The following is a 12,496-nucleotide window of genomic DNA, read 5'->3' as shown; positions in this document are numbered from 1 at the left end:
GCGGCTGGATAAGTACCGGCTGCGGGGTATCATGTAGGGATCCCATGTCCGAACGTGCCAATTGGGGCATCTTGGTAATCTGCAACGATCTCTCGCAACGTATCTAATTCCTGTTCGTTGCCTGTCCCAACCTGATGAACTGTAGGTCTTTCTCGGTAAACACTTTCTCCTGCCTTTCAATTCTTTACCACACTTGGTGCGAAGTTGGAGACGGCAGGCCTGTCTTTAGGTCCCTCATTCATTGTCCAGAGCTACTTCTATCCGGGTTCGATTACGACGTTCTTGGGCGCTCATACGCGAGTTATCCTGGTTCGCAATTAGTGTTTGGCATCGGTGCCTGAATGTCACCAGCACAAATAGGTAGTCTGGTGCAATACAACTCGATGATATAGAGCGACTTCTTATCCGACCAGAGGCAGGCATGACTCTGGTATGGCACATCCAGCGCTGCCGCACTCATTCTTGATCGTCTCCAATTGGTCCTGGACTTCCACGCCGTTATTATTTCTCCCTATCTCTCCACTGCAGTTTGGTTGTCTAGGATGAACGGTCGCTACCATGCCTGCAGTGAAGGAACGAAGGACGCACCGAGCGACTACCTACCTGGTAGATAGCCTCTAACATCTCGTCACCCAAGTCTGTTCCGCTCAGATTATTGCATATCTGAACCAACTTTTCACGACCAAATAACGGCAGAGTGAAATCCGCTATAGCACGAGGGGCCTGAATATGTGCATTTTGTTTTGAGAAGCACCAGCCGTCCCTATTAAGCTGTTTCCACGCTGCCATCCGCCTCCTGGCGCCGACGTTGTCTTGTGACCCAATCAGATATCACATTCAAGTGCGACGGTTGATCCCTATCATAATCATCCAGATCCTTGCCCTTGCTTCCGTACACCTCCGGCAGTTCTGGGGGAAGTTCCTCGTCGATCCTGACTTCGATTTCTGGCTGGGAGTCCCCGACCTTGAGAACACGCCTCGTCCTATCCACGGCAGGTCGGATCCAACCTCTCGGACCCGAAAGCAACTCTCCGAAGCTGCCCTTCTTCCGGCGCTGCCGGACTCCATAGAGGAGCCCGAAGGCGGCGAGGTAAGTGGCCAAGGAGACCACCACTGTCGTGATGGCGAACGACGTGGTCTGTCCCGGTATCTCGAAGTCGAACATGTCCATCCCGTACAGTGTCGACACGAAACCGAGCGGTAAGTATGTTATGGTCATGACGGTAAAGACCAGAATATACTCGTTGATGTTGGTGCCCTTCGTGGCCTCTCGTACTGACGTCGCACTGAAGAGCTGAAAGCACCTGAATTAGATAACTTGTTCTCACTGAAGTCTTTCTCTTCTCCCAGGACTGAAGTCACTCACACCGTCCCGAAGAGTCTTGACTTCCTGCGTCTTGCGCTCGATCCTGTCCAAGAGGTCCTTCTCGTACTTGTTATATTCCCTGAAAACGATCGTCCAATTGTGACTCATCACATCTGAGCAAGCTTTCCACGATGCAGCATTGGGGGGTTCCCCTCCGTAATAATCCGTTCCATCCTCCATAAGGCGTGTCATTATTGCGTTGATTCTTGACTGCGGAAGCTCCAGATCGTGGCCTGTCTCTTTTATCCATTCGGTGGATATTCTTAGTAGCTCAGTGACGAAGAAGTATCTGTCCGAACTCTGAAACTTGCTATCAGAACTCGTTTCGAACATCAGCGAAGACCTTTTCTTCGAATCGAAAACATCTTCGAGCTAAAGCCCATCAGCGGTTGGCCTACGTGGTAATCTCGGCGTAGTGAGACCTGATATAAAGATGGTCCACTTACCCGTACATGAAGCACTTCATCCAGCCCAGTCAGCAACTTCTTCCATTCTTTATGCCAAACCTCCAGAATAACAAGAATGGCCCTCTGGTAGATCGCAAACCCCCGAACCACATGCATGTTCTAATCCCGTCTTTGCTTCTTTCTTCGGGGTCCACTCTTGAAGACTCCGAGGCCCATAGAGGGTACCGCCAGTCCTCGCTATCGGACAAGCATAGCCCCTCGAAATACAGGGTGTGGCTGGGAGTAACTCGTCGTCAACCATAGCGATACTCTTTTCTCTGTCATCTCCATGAGGCTCACTGCATCCGTACCAGCCCCTTGAGGGGCTTCCTCTCAAAAGTACCCACGACGCGAGATAGTTTGATACCGCCCTCGTCGTTACCACCCCAAGTACCTTCCTCCTCGATGGGCGAGAACACACGAATCGTAAGGTGCATGGTTTCCGTCCACAAGGAAGCGTTGCTCATAAAGTATGACCACACCGGCTTTCCAGTGGCCAGATCCCGATTCGTCTCAGCGGCATTCAAGCCAACTCGAGGGCGGATGGTCTTCCATGGCCCCGTGAACGACAATAGGAAAACTATGGCCAATTCAGCTACCTCGGATCTAAGTCCAATGGGTGCAATAACGGCAGACTGCGATACAGCATTTGCCATGTTAGCCAGACTCATAAAGGTATCATCCATGCCGATTGAAGGGGCTCGGACGAAACTCCATGAACCATATTCATGCTTGTCCGCCGTTACCGAAGGTTCAAGGCCCCAATAATATTTTAGCGGTTCGTCTATCCAATCGTCTGATATCGATCTCCTCCACTCTTGAATCATGAGCTTTGCGAGTAGTCCGTTTGCAATAAGCCGGTCTGATTTAACACCTGCATACCGCTGTTTCATTTTGACAACGGTGTCTCCCCGTTTCAGCCAAATGTCCATATTTCGCTTAGCGGGCAGTTCATTAGAGAGCTTCCCCAGTTTCATGAAGAAGAAGTAGTCAGTTTCCTCCGAATTTGACGCGCGTAAAGAAGCGCGTATAACCTCAGGATCGACACCAGTCGATGCCAGATTCTCATGGATGAATTCAGGAAAGCCCCAAACAGATAGAATGATAAGCATGGCTATTCTATCAGTGCGCACACTCCCGAAGTCGTAGCAAAGGGACTGAAGCGGGTAGTTCGAGTCGGTCTTGTGTAGCTCTTGCTCTTTAGCGCCCACCTCGATGTCGACAAGAGCCTCGTCCGAGAGCGACCAGGGCTCCTCGAGATCTAACGCGGCTCTAAGATGAGCCGTCTGGCCAGAATCGCGCCATGCGTCCGACAGAGAAGCTTTGAGCAGGGTGATTTGGCGCTCGCTGTTACGTAGGAGCTGTTTGAGCAGCTCGTTCATCTCCTTCTCGACTGTGTTCTGTACTGAAGCGGCCAAGCTATTGGCCAGCTGTCGTTGAGCATCATTTAGAGAAGAGTCGGGCGATATTGGAGCTGGTTTGCTGCTTGGTCCCTGTAATCCATTTGGTGGCTTGTCTGGATCTGTCTTGGCAGACGTTGCCTCGGGCTGAATATCCTGGGTGCCGGATGGCTTTCCTTCTGTACCCCGATCCATGTGTTTCCAGTTGGCTATATTGATACCAGCAGAATGGTAAAATATTGAAGAAGCATTGAAATCAATCTTCAACGGCGCCGTCAAGAACCCAGATGAGTATTCCTTGTGAGACACAAAAGGCAAACTTTTGCCCGCATTCGAAGGATCAAGAGTCTGTTTACTACGATGCACGCAACATGGAGGGGGAAATCGGGGAGAATTTCCCTTAACGGCACGGAAAAAGGAACATAAGCTGCAGCAGGCTCTCAGCCCTGAGCCCCTGCCCAGCATGACCGGACCAGACGTAGCCTAAGCGATGTTACGCTGACGGACCACACAAGTCGGGGCCGATGCTCTTCTTCGCACAATGGTATCTCATTGCTGCCTTCTCGCACAGAATCACCGAAGGCATATTGGCAAGCTCAGGTTCGGACGAGAAAGCTTGGGGAAGGCGGGATTCGGGACGGGCCGCAGCGGGGTACAATGAGACGGAGGACATGCCCCGCCAGCATCTTCCTCAACGCCGAGCTGGGGGCGGATTGCATGACGTCAACGAGTCGTGCCGTCATCATCGATGCCTCGCCATCAAGGTCAAAAGCGTTGCGACATGTAGGGGGTAGGTGTTTCGTGCCCGTGGAATGCGGGCTTTTGTTTATGCAGTAACTTTCTTGCGACTGGAATGAATATAGTGACATACGACTTCTCACTCCAATTCAATCCGGGCAGATGTTTACACGATCTTTAATAAGACAAACCACTCCGCTTATAACTACTATCAGCAGAAGACACCCAGTTACTCCGTATACCACTAAGAGAGCGATGGCTTCAGGTACTCCGTCCGCGACTGCTCAGGCGCAGGAGAAGGCCAATACAACGTATGACTCGTTCACGATGAAGAACACAAACCTCAACGAGGGTCCGGGCGTCAAGCTGAACGATCAACAAAAGATCATAGTCTCTAGCGTATTGGATGTGAGTCGTCAACCCATCTTTACACTCACTTTCTGCTTGCAATCGGCTGACAGCCACGCGCCGGCGCCACCAGCTCTTTGAGGGTAACCCTACCCTGAAGCACCTGAGCCTCTGGAAGAAGGATGCTCTCTTCGCCGACCCCCTCTCCTCCGCCCAAGGCTTCGACCGGTACGCGGCCCAGTGGTACGGCCTGGCCTCGCTGTTCAGCCCCATCCAGATCCAGTCGCACCGCGTCGTGAGCGGGGGCAACCCGATCGAGGTGGAGCTGACCAACAAGTACGTCGTGGCCGGGTCGGTGCCCCTGATCAAGGGCAAGGAGCAGACCATCAAGTCGCGCGTGCTGATCCACGTCGACGAGGCCGACGGGCTCAAGATCGCCAAGGTCGAGGACCGCTGGGACGACAAGCTGCCCGACGGCGCCGTGAGCGAGGTAGGTGACGTCCTCCCCTTGGCCGCCCTCCGCTGGGTCGCCAGAACCGGCGTCACGTGGGGCTGGTGGGCGTTCATGAATGCCAGCTGGTGGCGGCCCTTCTTGGTGAGAGAGACAAGAGCATCATGTGTTGGACAGGCATTTGAGGACATGAAGTGTTTGACTGACTTTTGTTGTACAGGCTTTCCGGAAGCTGAACGCGGTGACTGTTCCTACGTTCGTCAAGGTGCCCAAGAACGACGAGGAGGACATGAAAATGAAGGCTGCACGAGAGAGCTCTTCTTGAACATGCTTGACGTCAAGAAAGTAGAAGTGTACTTGGGAGTCCCTGGAATGTTCATGAGTATGGGGAGCATGCGAGCATTGCATCTGGTCCCCCTTGGTATATTGAAGGAAGGTCTAGGCGATTGTTTTTCGTCTCACTTAGAGAGTTGCTTCCGATATGATCTCATAATGATGGCGCCATTGGGTTCACTGCTTCGTTACATGTAAGTGAACCAGAGGGTCGCCGCGAGCTGCGGATACTATCTCCGCATCTATCATGAAATAACATACACATTCACTGCCCGGTTTTCATCCCAACTGTCAACCTCTCGTATCTGCTTGCTGCCGATGGTCAGTTCAGCGTTGCTAGTCTCATCTCTCTCACGGCAGGCTAGTCCCTAATCCCGAAATAGGTCCAACGGAATGGAGAATTGCTCTTTCAGCAGGAATCATGGATTCTCGTATTCTCTAGCCTGCTGGCCTCGTGATGATCAGGTTTCTGTCATCGACGAAATCCTGGTGACCTAATAATACGGAAGACATAATCGAACCGTCACCCGAATCTGACTATCGTCAACTCCTTCCCCGCTCTTGGTCTAGACCAAATATCATCCATTGTAGGACTGAAAGCCTCATCGCCTGAGATATATTGTTCTGGGCTGAGAAGGCTATTGAGCTGTTTGATCTGCTTGTCCGCACCTGCGGGCCAGCGACGCTGGCGTCAAGCCGACCGCCTCCAGCAGGACAGCTGAGACCCCCAATAAGGAGTTTTACTGGCCGTTTGAATGTCTTCGACAACTCCACACAATATATCGTCTGCGGCCGCCCGGCGCATCATGCCAGAACCACGAGGATATGCTGATGACGGTGGCTTGTCGATCGCACTCAAGCCACCCATGTAACCCTGCCCGTCGCACACAGGACCAGGCGGCCGTGGAACCGCCAGAATCGGGCAGCGGCCAATCGGAATCCGCCACACGATTTTCTCTCCCTGCATGTCATACCGACCAACGGAAGATGCAGATACGGGCCAGCCGCACGAGAACTATCGCCGCAGATCAAGAGCGCAGGCTTGAGGCCGTACGACACACCAAAGCTCTTCGAGAAGCAAACAACTTTCGTCCGCGGTAGGTCTAGCCTGACGTGGCCGGTCCGAGAATATGACCCCTGCTCTCAAGGCTTGCTTCCGGGCCACTTGTCTCGTTGCCCCCAGAGACGCAACTGTCAGGTCCCATATTGGAAAATCGACGTCCAGAGAGGCATGTATGCTGCCTCGAATCCGTTTCAGACATCCAACGAGTAGGCGATGCTTGGGAATTATGCAAGCCACGCACATGGCATTGGTATAGAGGGATAGTATTTATGTTGGTGTCAGTCTGGCATAGGGAGAATCAGACATGTCAACGGCTGGTTCGGGCGCCTTCTCTTTTCGTCAGTCGTAGAGACAAGGCCCTACGCCCGAACGGACGTATTGTACAAGGCGAGGAAGGCTGGGAATAAGCACTACCGACTTTGGTCAAACCACACACCACCTCGGCCCCCGCGGCAACAGCGTCACGACATGAAATAGCTTCAACGCAGCAGCGAGCGATCCCCTCGGTGACCCAGTGCCTGGAAATAGTTGCATTTTCTTGCACACCGACTAGCTACCCTGCTTCTTCCATGGTGGACGGGGCATACTGTCACGACAGAGCGGCCATGCTTGCTAACTGCAGCAGGGCACGACAGCATCCTGGTCCTTCCGTCGCTCATGTCCTACGTCGACGCCGGAGGATGCCATTCAGCCTATGGTCGTCCTACCTCGAGGGGATCATGCTTGGTTCATGCTGTATCAACTACAAGGACTGAACGCCTGGGGCAACAGAAGCTTCGGAATTCGATCGATGCATTTCTCTCGTAACAGAAACTTGCAGTTCCCTGTTCTCTCCCCGGTTCAAACCTGTTCGAGTTGATTAAACGCTTCCGAGTTCTTGGGTACATGATGCGGAAGGGAACGGAACGATCGAATCGCGAGATGGAATGCGTGTGGCTTCGTATCACGAAGTAACAGCTTAGCTCGTCGCTCTTCTCGACCTGATACGTCCGGGTCACTATAAAGTGCCCCGCTGATCCCCCAATGTTTCGAGCAACAACTCCTCTGCCAATCCAAGGCACCGCCAGGCACGCACCAGTGTGTCCCTTCCTCCTTGGTCAATCATCGATCCGATACTCTCGTTCAAACTGTCCCTGACTCCTGTCTGCCAAGAAACCAAGGGTATCTCCTTCCTACATCTCTCACGATGATGTTGAAGATCAGTCCGTTCCTGCTACTCGCCGCGTAAGTGAACCCCCTTTTCAGACCCCCCATCTCTCTAGCGCTCTGTCAGAAAATTTAAGCGCTAATACTTCTCCCCAAAGACTCACGGCCGCCAATCCGGTCCCGGGTGGAGGCGGAGAGGGAGGAGGCCACGGCGGCGGCTGGGGCGGCGGCGGCTACGGAAACGGCCACGGCGGCGGCGGCGGCGGCGGCGGCGGCGGCGGCTACGGGACCCAAACCAAGGACGGGACCTGTTACCCCGTGACCACGACAATCTCGGAGACGAGCACGAGCACGTGCACCGAGTACGTGACCTCGTCCTGTGTCCCCGTCGTCACGACCGAGACGGTGCCTGTGCCCACGACCGTCGTCAGCACCACTACTGCAGAGGGCAGTGGGACGACCATCTACTCGACTGTGGTGCAACCGACTACCGTTGGCGGATCGACGGTGGTCGTGCCTACTACGGTCTACTCAGGCACCACTGAGTACAAGGAGGTAAGTCTGACTGCATACTTCCAAGCCTTAGCTTGCTTCAGCATCTCAGATGCATGAAACTAGCCCCTCCACCCCTTGGTGCACTTGCACACTACGTTTTGCACCAATTGCTGTGTCTTCCCCCGCATGCTCCTGCAGTGACATGATGACTGACTTGACTGGTATAGACCACGATCTACATAACCACTGCCACTCCAGTAGGCACTACTGTGACCGAGTACGACACGGTGACTACTGAAATCCCTGGCACTCCAGTCACCGTGGCCACCACCGTGTACTCCACCATCGTATCTCCCGGCGTCGGATCGACCGTCACGGAGTACTCCACAGCATACGTCACGGACACCACAACTCTCCCGGGTGGCGTCAGCACCGTCACGACGACTCTCTACTCCGTCTCGCCAGGCCCGGGCACCACGGTCACGCTACCCGGCACCGTCGTCACCGAGACCAGCGTCGTGGCCACGACTGTTCCCGGCGTCGGCTACACTACCACGCTGCCTGGTAAGCTTTGACATCCCATGATAGAAATGAAAAGTATCATCAGTGAGACTTATTGGTGCTAACCGCGCTCCAGGGGTCACATCTATAGTCACAGTTCCCACCACAGTTACGGGTGGTGGAACTACCGTCACGGTAACGACGTCAGGTATGTCTGTCCAGATATCACCCCCTTACCTCTTTTTTTGGACTGTTAACTGACATGTTCCTTTCTCTTCATTAAAAAGGCATCGGAGGCTACACCACCACGACTGTCACCGAGAACCAAGGTTACACAACCACCGTTCCCGGTCCCGGTACTACCGTCACAAAGACAATCGCCAGCTACTGTCCTTCATCCCCTGGAGGCTTGACGACTGTCACAGTGACGTCCGGTAAGTCCAATCTGTTTACTTCCCGATCAACCCTAAGGAGCGCGTTCATCTTCTGTCTGAATGACGGTGGCTAACACGAGTCTATACAAAACAGGCGGCATTGGCACCACCACCACCGTCACGGCCAGTGGTGTGGGCGGCACGGCCACTGAATACATCACCGTCGCGACCACATTACCAGGCATCACGTACACCACTACCGCGCCGGGCGGTACAGTGACTGTGCCCACCACCATCAGCGTCAGCGGCGGTGGCGGCGGCAGCAATGCGACTGAGTACGTCACCCAGACTATAACAACAGGCGGCGGCGTCGCCACCACCACGGTAACCGGCCCAGGAGTCACATCTATCATCACAGCCAGCGGCATCGGCAGCACCGCCACCACGACGGTAACCGGCCCAGGGGTCACATCCATCATCACAGCCAGCGGCGTGGGCAGCACCGCCACTGAATATGTTACCGTCGCGACCACCCTACCGGGTATCACGTATACCACGACCGCCCCAGGCGGCACCGTGACCGTCCCCACCACCATTAGTGTGAGTGGCGGTGGTAGTACGGCCACGACCACCGTCACCGAGTCGGGCGGCACCGTGACCGTGACCACGACGGGCGGGTACGGCTACAGTAGCAGCTGCCCCATCGTGACGCCGCCCGCGCCCACGACCGTGACCGTGACCACCACCACGGGCACCAAGTGTGACGGCGGCGGCGGCGGTTACCCTACCAGTCCCCCGCCTCCTCCCCCGACGACCACGCCCCCGCCTCCCCCGCCACCAGTCACAACCTCGGAGACCACACCCCACCACCGCCTCCGCCGCCGGTGACGACCTCGAAGTCGAAGGACCCGGGAGGCTACGGGTACCCTACCAGCAAGTACGTATACGGTAGGAGAAAGTACTAAGACGGATTTTCATTTTCGGCTGGGTAGGTACTTCGACCGATGACGATGAGGATTACGAACGACCATTAAAGAAAGAAAGACATAAGACAAAACGGGAATGGTTTCGGGAACGGCGTTTTAAATGACAGACGGGGGAACTATTGACGATGAACATGACGAAACGCAAACCACTCCTTTAGATACCACTATCCTCAGTGTTAATCTCTTCGCTTCGATACCTTCCTTTACATAGCCACTTTTACATAGACATGGAAAAAGCTTTTCCTCATTGAATTTCTTATCGGGTTTTGGTGATACGTAGTGGACGGACTCTTGGACTCGATTATGGCAATTGGGGTTGTAGTGAAGAGTGACATATGAGGAACACGAGGTCAGCTGCTCGCCATTCAGGGGTTGAGGCAAGGGCATCGCAGCAAGTAATACTGTGTCTCCATTGCCCTCACTTACACAGTGTCTTTCCAAGGTAAATCAGATTCTGCTACATATTCAACTACCGCAGAACCGAAAAGGTAACACGTACAAAACATGAACATTCCTTCCCCGGATCCGCCCCTCTCCAAACCCAGCATATCCCCAATTCTCCGGAGAACTACCACACACATCTGGAGTCTTTGCCGTCACTGCTCATATTATTTCTGGGTCACGCGCCTCCTCTTGGCCGGCGGCTCCCTCTCCTAATCATCACGGACTTAGCCGCGGCCTGGCGACTGGCAAAGGGGTTGGTGTAGTGGCCCGTGTCGGCTCTAGTCCTGTTGAAGCTGATCGGGATCGCGCCGCCGTCGTTGTTCCCGGTGAGGTCGACGACGTCGTCTTCACGGGGCCGCTTCTTCCCTCCCCGGCGAACCGATGGAGACGGGTTGAGCCAAACGGAAACACCCGCCCATTCTTTGATGGCGACCTGCCTCTCAGTCAGTGTGGGCGGGGGACTCGGCGTGTCCTCCTCGGGCGACGTATCGGTCTCGGGCGTCTTCTTCTCCCGCTCGGGCGTGCCGGTGCCGGTGTACTGCCGCCGCACCTCCTGCTTCATCTTGTCCGACCAGCCCTCGTAGAAGGGCATCCCGTCGTCGTCGTCGAAGGGATCATCGTCGTCGTTGGGCACGTTGATGGCCTTCTTGGCCTCGCTGGTCTCGCCCTTCTTCGGGTCGTCCTTGGGCCCGCGGGCGCGCTTTACGACCTCGACGGCGATGCGGGCCTGGTAGTCGCACGCGCGCACGATGGTGGCCGCATTGCTGCCCACCATCTCCCAGCGCTCGAGCTCGTAGTGGAACCAGCCCGGCATCGGGTCCCACAGGAACCGGTTCTCCGCGGCCGTGGCCGACGGCGGGAGCGACTTGAGCCCCTCGTCCGGCGCCATGGCCTCCCACGCGGTCGCGAGGCGGCGCAGCATCGTCTTGATGTTGGCGTAGGCCCGCACGCCGCACGAGTACGCGTTGTTCTGGGTCGGGACCCAGATGGGCTGGCGCCAGCTGTTCTCCGGCAGCGGTTCGGCTTCGCTGTCCGTGAACTGCAGGCCGGCGAACCGCAGGAGCCCCTCGACGCAGGAGTAGACGTTGACCTTGTAGTCGCCCATGGGTCCCGGGTCGATGCCCTCGATGACGGAGATGCGCTCGACCCGGGTGTAGTAGTCCTTGTTGTCGTTGTCCTCGTCATCCTGCCCGGTCAGCGCGATGATGACGGTGACCCAGTGGTTGCGCTCGACATTGACGGTCAGGATCGACCAGGCGCACTGGCGGATCTGGTGCAGCTGGCGGTTGCCCCGGACCACGCCATCAATGACCCGGATTTTCAGGAAGGCGTCAGTCAAATCGAGGGCGGCCTGGACGCCGCTGTCACTGGGTCCATTTAGACTGAAGTGATCCCCTTCCCAGTTGCTCACGTACAACAAGCTCCGCAGGCTCGGGGGCACGATATGCTCCACGAGCGTCCCCAAGGCCGTGACGAGGGCGGCGCTCGGGAGCCAACCCTTCATGTTGTCCTGGATCGCGTGCAGGCTATTGAGGCTGCCCGCGCCGGCCGCGGGGGCAAGTTGAAGCCGGTGGTCGTGGCGGGGGCGACATTGATGTGCTCGATCTTGTCGTCATCGTTGCACAAGACGAGTCCTAGTTTCATGTTTTTATTTTCGTTTTCGGGCTTAGGCTTCTTGTCTTTTGTCTCGTCGTCCGTGTCCGACAACTCTAGAGGCACGTCTGGCGTCGCTCCTGGGTCGACCGGTGTTGTTCCAAAGTTTCCAGGGGTCACCGTCTTGCTAGGGGTCACCGTTTTGCTAGGGGTAGTCGTCTTTCCAGGGGTAGTCGTCTTTCCCCGGGTCGGGGTCACGATCTTCCCTCGAGTCGTCGTTCTTCCTCGGATTGGGGTCGAGATCGTTCCTCGAGTCGCCGTCTTGCCCCGGGTCGGGGTCGGGGTCGGCGTCTTTCCTCGGGTCGGCGTCTTTACAGGGGTTGCCGTCTTTCCGGTGGCCACCTTCCTCCCTGGGGTTGACATTGCGTATATATGATAGCACACCAAATGTGCTTGAAGCAATTATGAGTTATTCTTGTAGTGCGAATCACAAGTGCGCCAGCTCAGGATTGTCGAGACGATAGGTACGAAGCACTGAATCGCAAGTCGAAGGGTTGTTTCACGGGATGGGAACAGGTCGCTCTGCTCAGTGGGAATTACAATGACCCCCGACCTTGCGACGAATCCCCTTCATTGTTGCCATTATACCAGGCCAAAGAACTCGATCATTGAAAGGCGACGAGAAGAAAGGACAAAGGGCGACGGCTCATTGCGGACACGAGTCTGCTGCATGATCAGCTTTGTTCATTGTTCTAATGTAACTGTTCCCAGGAGGCTAATGAGATGAGTCGTATGCAGGATGAAAATCATAC

At 55.3% G+C, this 12,496-nt stretch overlaps 5 protein-coding genes across 5 annotated transcripts; 3 read left to right on the top strand and 2 right to left on the bottom strand.

The window, feature by feature from the left end:
• Positions 1 to 766: 766 nt before the first annotated feature.
• Positions 767 to 3,798, bottom strand: PG997_011001 (uncharacterized protein; the record flags this gene model as incomplete). Its single annotated transcript, XM_066815316.1, has 4 exons — positions 767 to 1,286; positions 1,329 to 1,738; positions 2,124 to 3,421; positions 3,720 to 3,798. The coding sequence occupies 4 exons, from the start codon at positions 3,796 to 3,798 to the stop codon at positions 767 to 769; spliced, it is 2,307 nt and encodes a 768-aa protein (XP_066664606.1).
• A 407-nt stretch (positions 3,799 to 4,205) lies between these two features.
• PG997_011000 (uncharacterized protein) lies at positions 4,206 to 5,074 on the top strand (the record flags this gene model as incomplete). The annotated part of the gene is made up of 3 exons (XM_066815315.1): positions 4,206 to 4,358; positions 4,432 to 4,893; positions 4,970 to 5,074. The coding sequence occupies 3 exons, from the start codon at positions 4,206 to 4,208 to the stop codon at positions 5,072 to 5,074; spliced, it is 720 nt and encodes a 239-aa protein (XP_066664605.1).
• Positions 5,075 to 7,331: 2,257 nt separating this feature from the next.
• PG997_010999 (uncharacterized protein) lies at positions 7,332 to 8,361 on the top strand (the record flags this gene model as incomplete). Its single annotated transcript, XM_066815314.1, has 3 exons — positions 7,332 to 7,369; positions 7,450 to 7,846; positions 8,014 to 8,361. 3 exons carry the CDS (start codon positions 7,332 to 7,334, stop codon positions 8,359 to 8,361), a joined length of 783 nt encoding a protein of 260 aa, XP_066664604.1.
• A 420-nt stretch (positions 8,362 to 8,781) lies between these two features.
• Positions 8,782 to 9,549, top strand: PG997_010998 (uncharacterized protein; the record flags this gene model as incomplete). The annotated part of the gene is made up of 1 exon (XM_066815313.1): positions 8,782 to 9,549. The coding sequence occupies one exon, from the start codon at positions 8,782 to 8,784 to the stop codon at positions 9,547 to 9,549; it is 768 nt and encodes a 255-aa protein (XP_066664603.1).
• A 717-nt stretch (positions 9,550 to 10,266) lies between these two features.
• PG997_010997 (uncharacterized protein) lies at positions 10,267 to 11,595 on the bottom strand (the record flags this gene model as incomplete). Its single annotated transcript, XM_066815312.1, has 1 exon — positions 10,267 to 11,595. The coding sequence occupies one exon, from the start codon at positions 11,593 to 11,595 to the stop codon at positions 10,267 to 10,269; it is 1,329 nt and encodes a 442-aa protein (XP_066664602.1).
• Positions 11,596 to 12,496: the final 901 nt, after the last annotated feature.

This window comes from Apiospora hydei, assembly GCF_038363865.1.
Source record: "Apiospora hydei strain CBS 114990 chromosome Unknown utg000008l_segment0_segment0, whole genome shotgun sequence".
In the NCBI taxonomy this organism is placed as follows: domain Eukaryota; kingdom Fungi; phylum Ascomycota; class Sordariomycetes; order Amphisphaeriales; family Apiosporaceae; genus Apiospora; species Apiospora hydei.
Note: the sequence above shows the minus strand (reverse complement) of the source record. Positions and strands in the feature narration are given on the sequence as shown.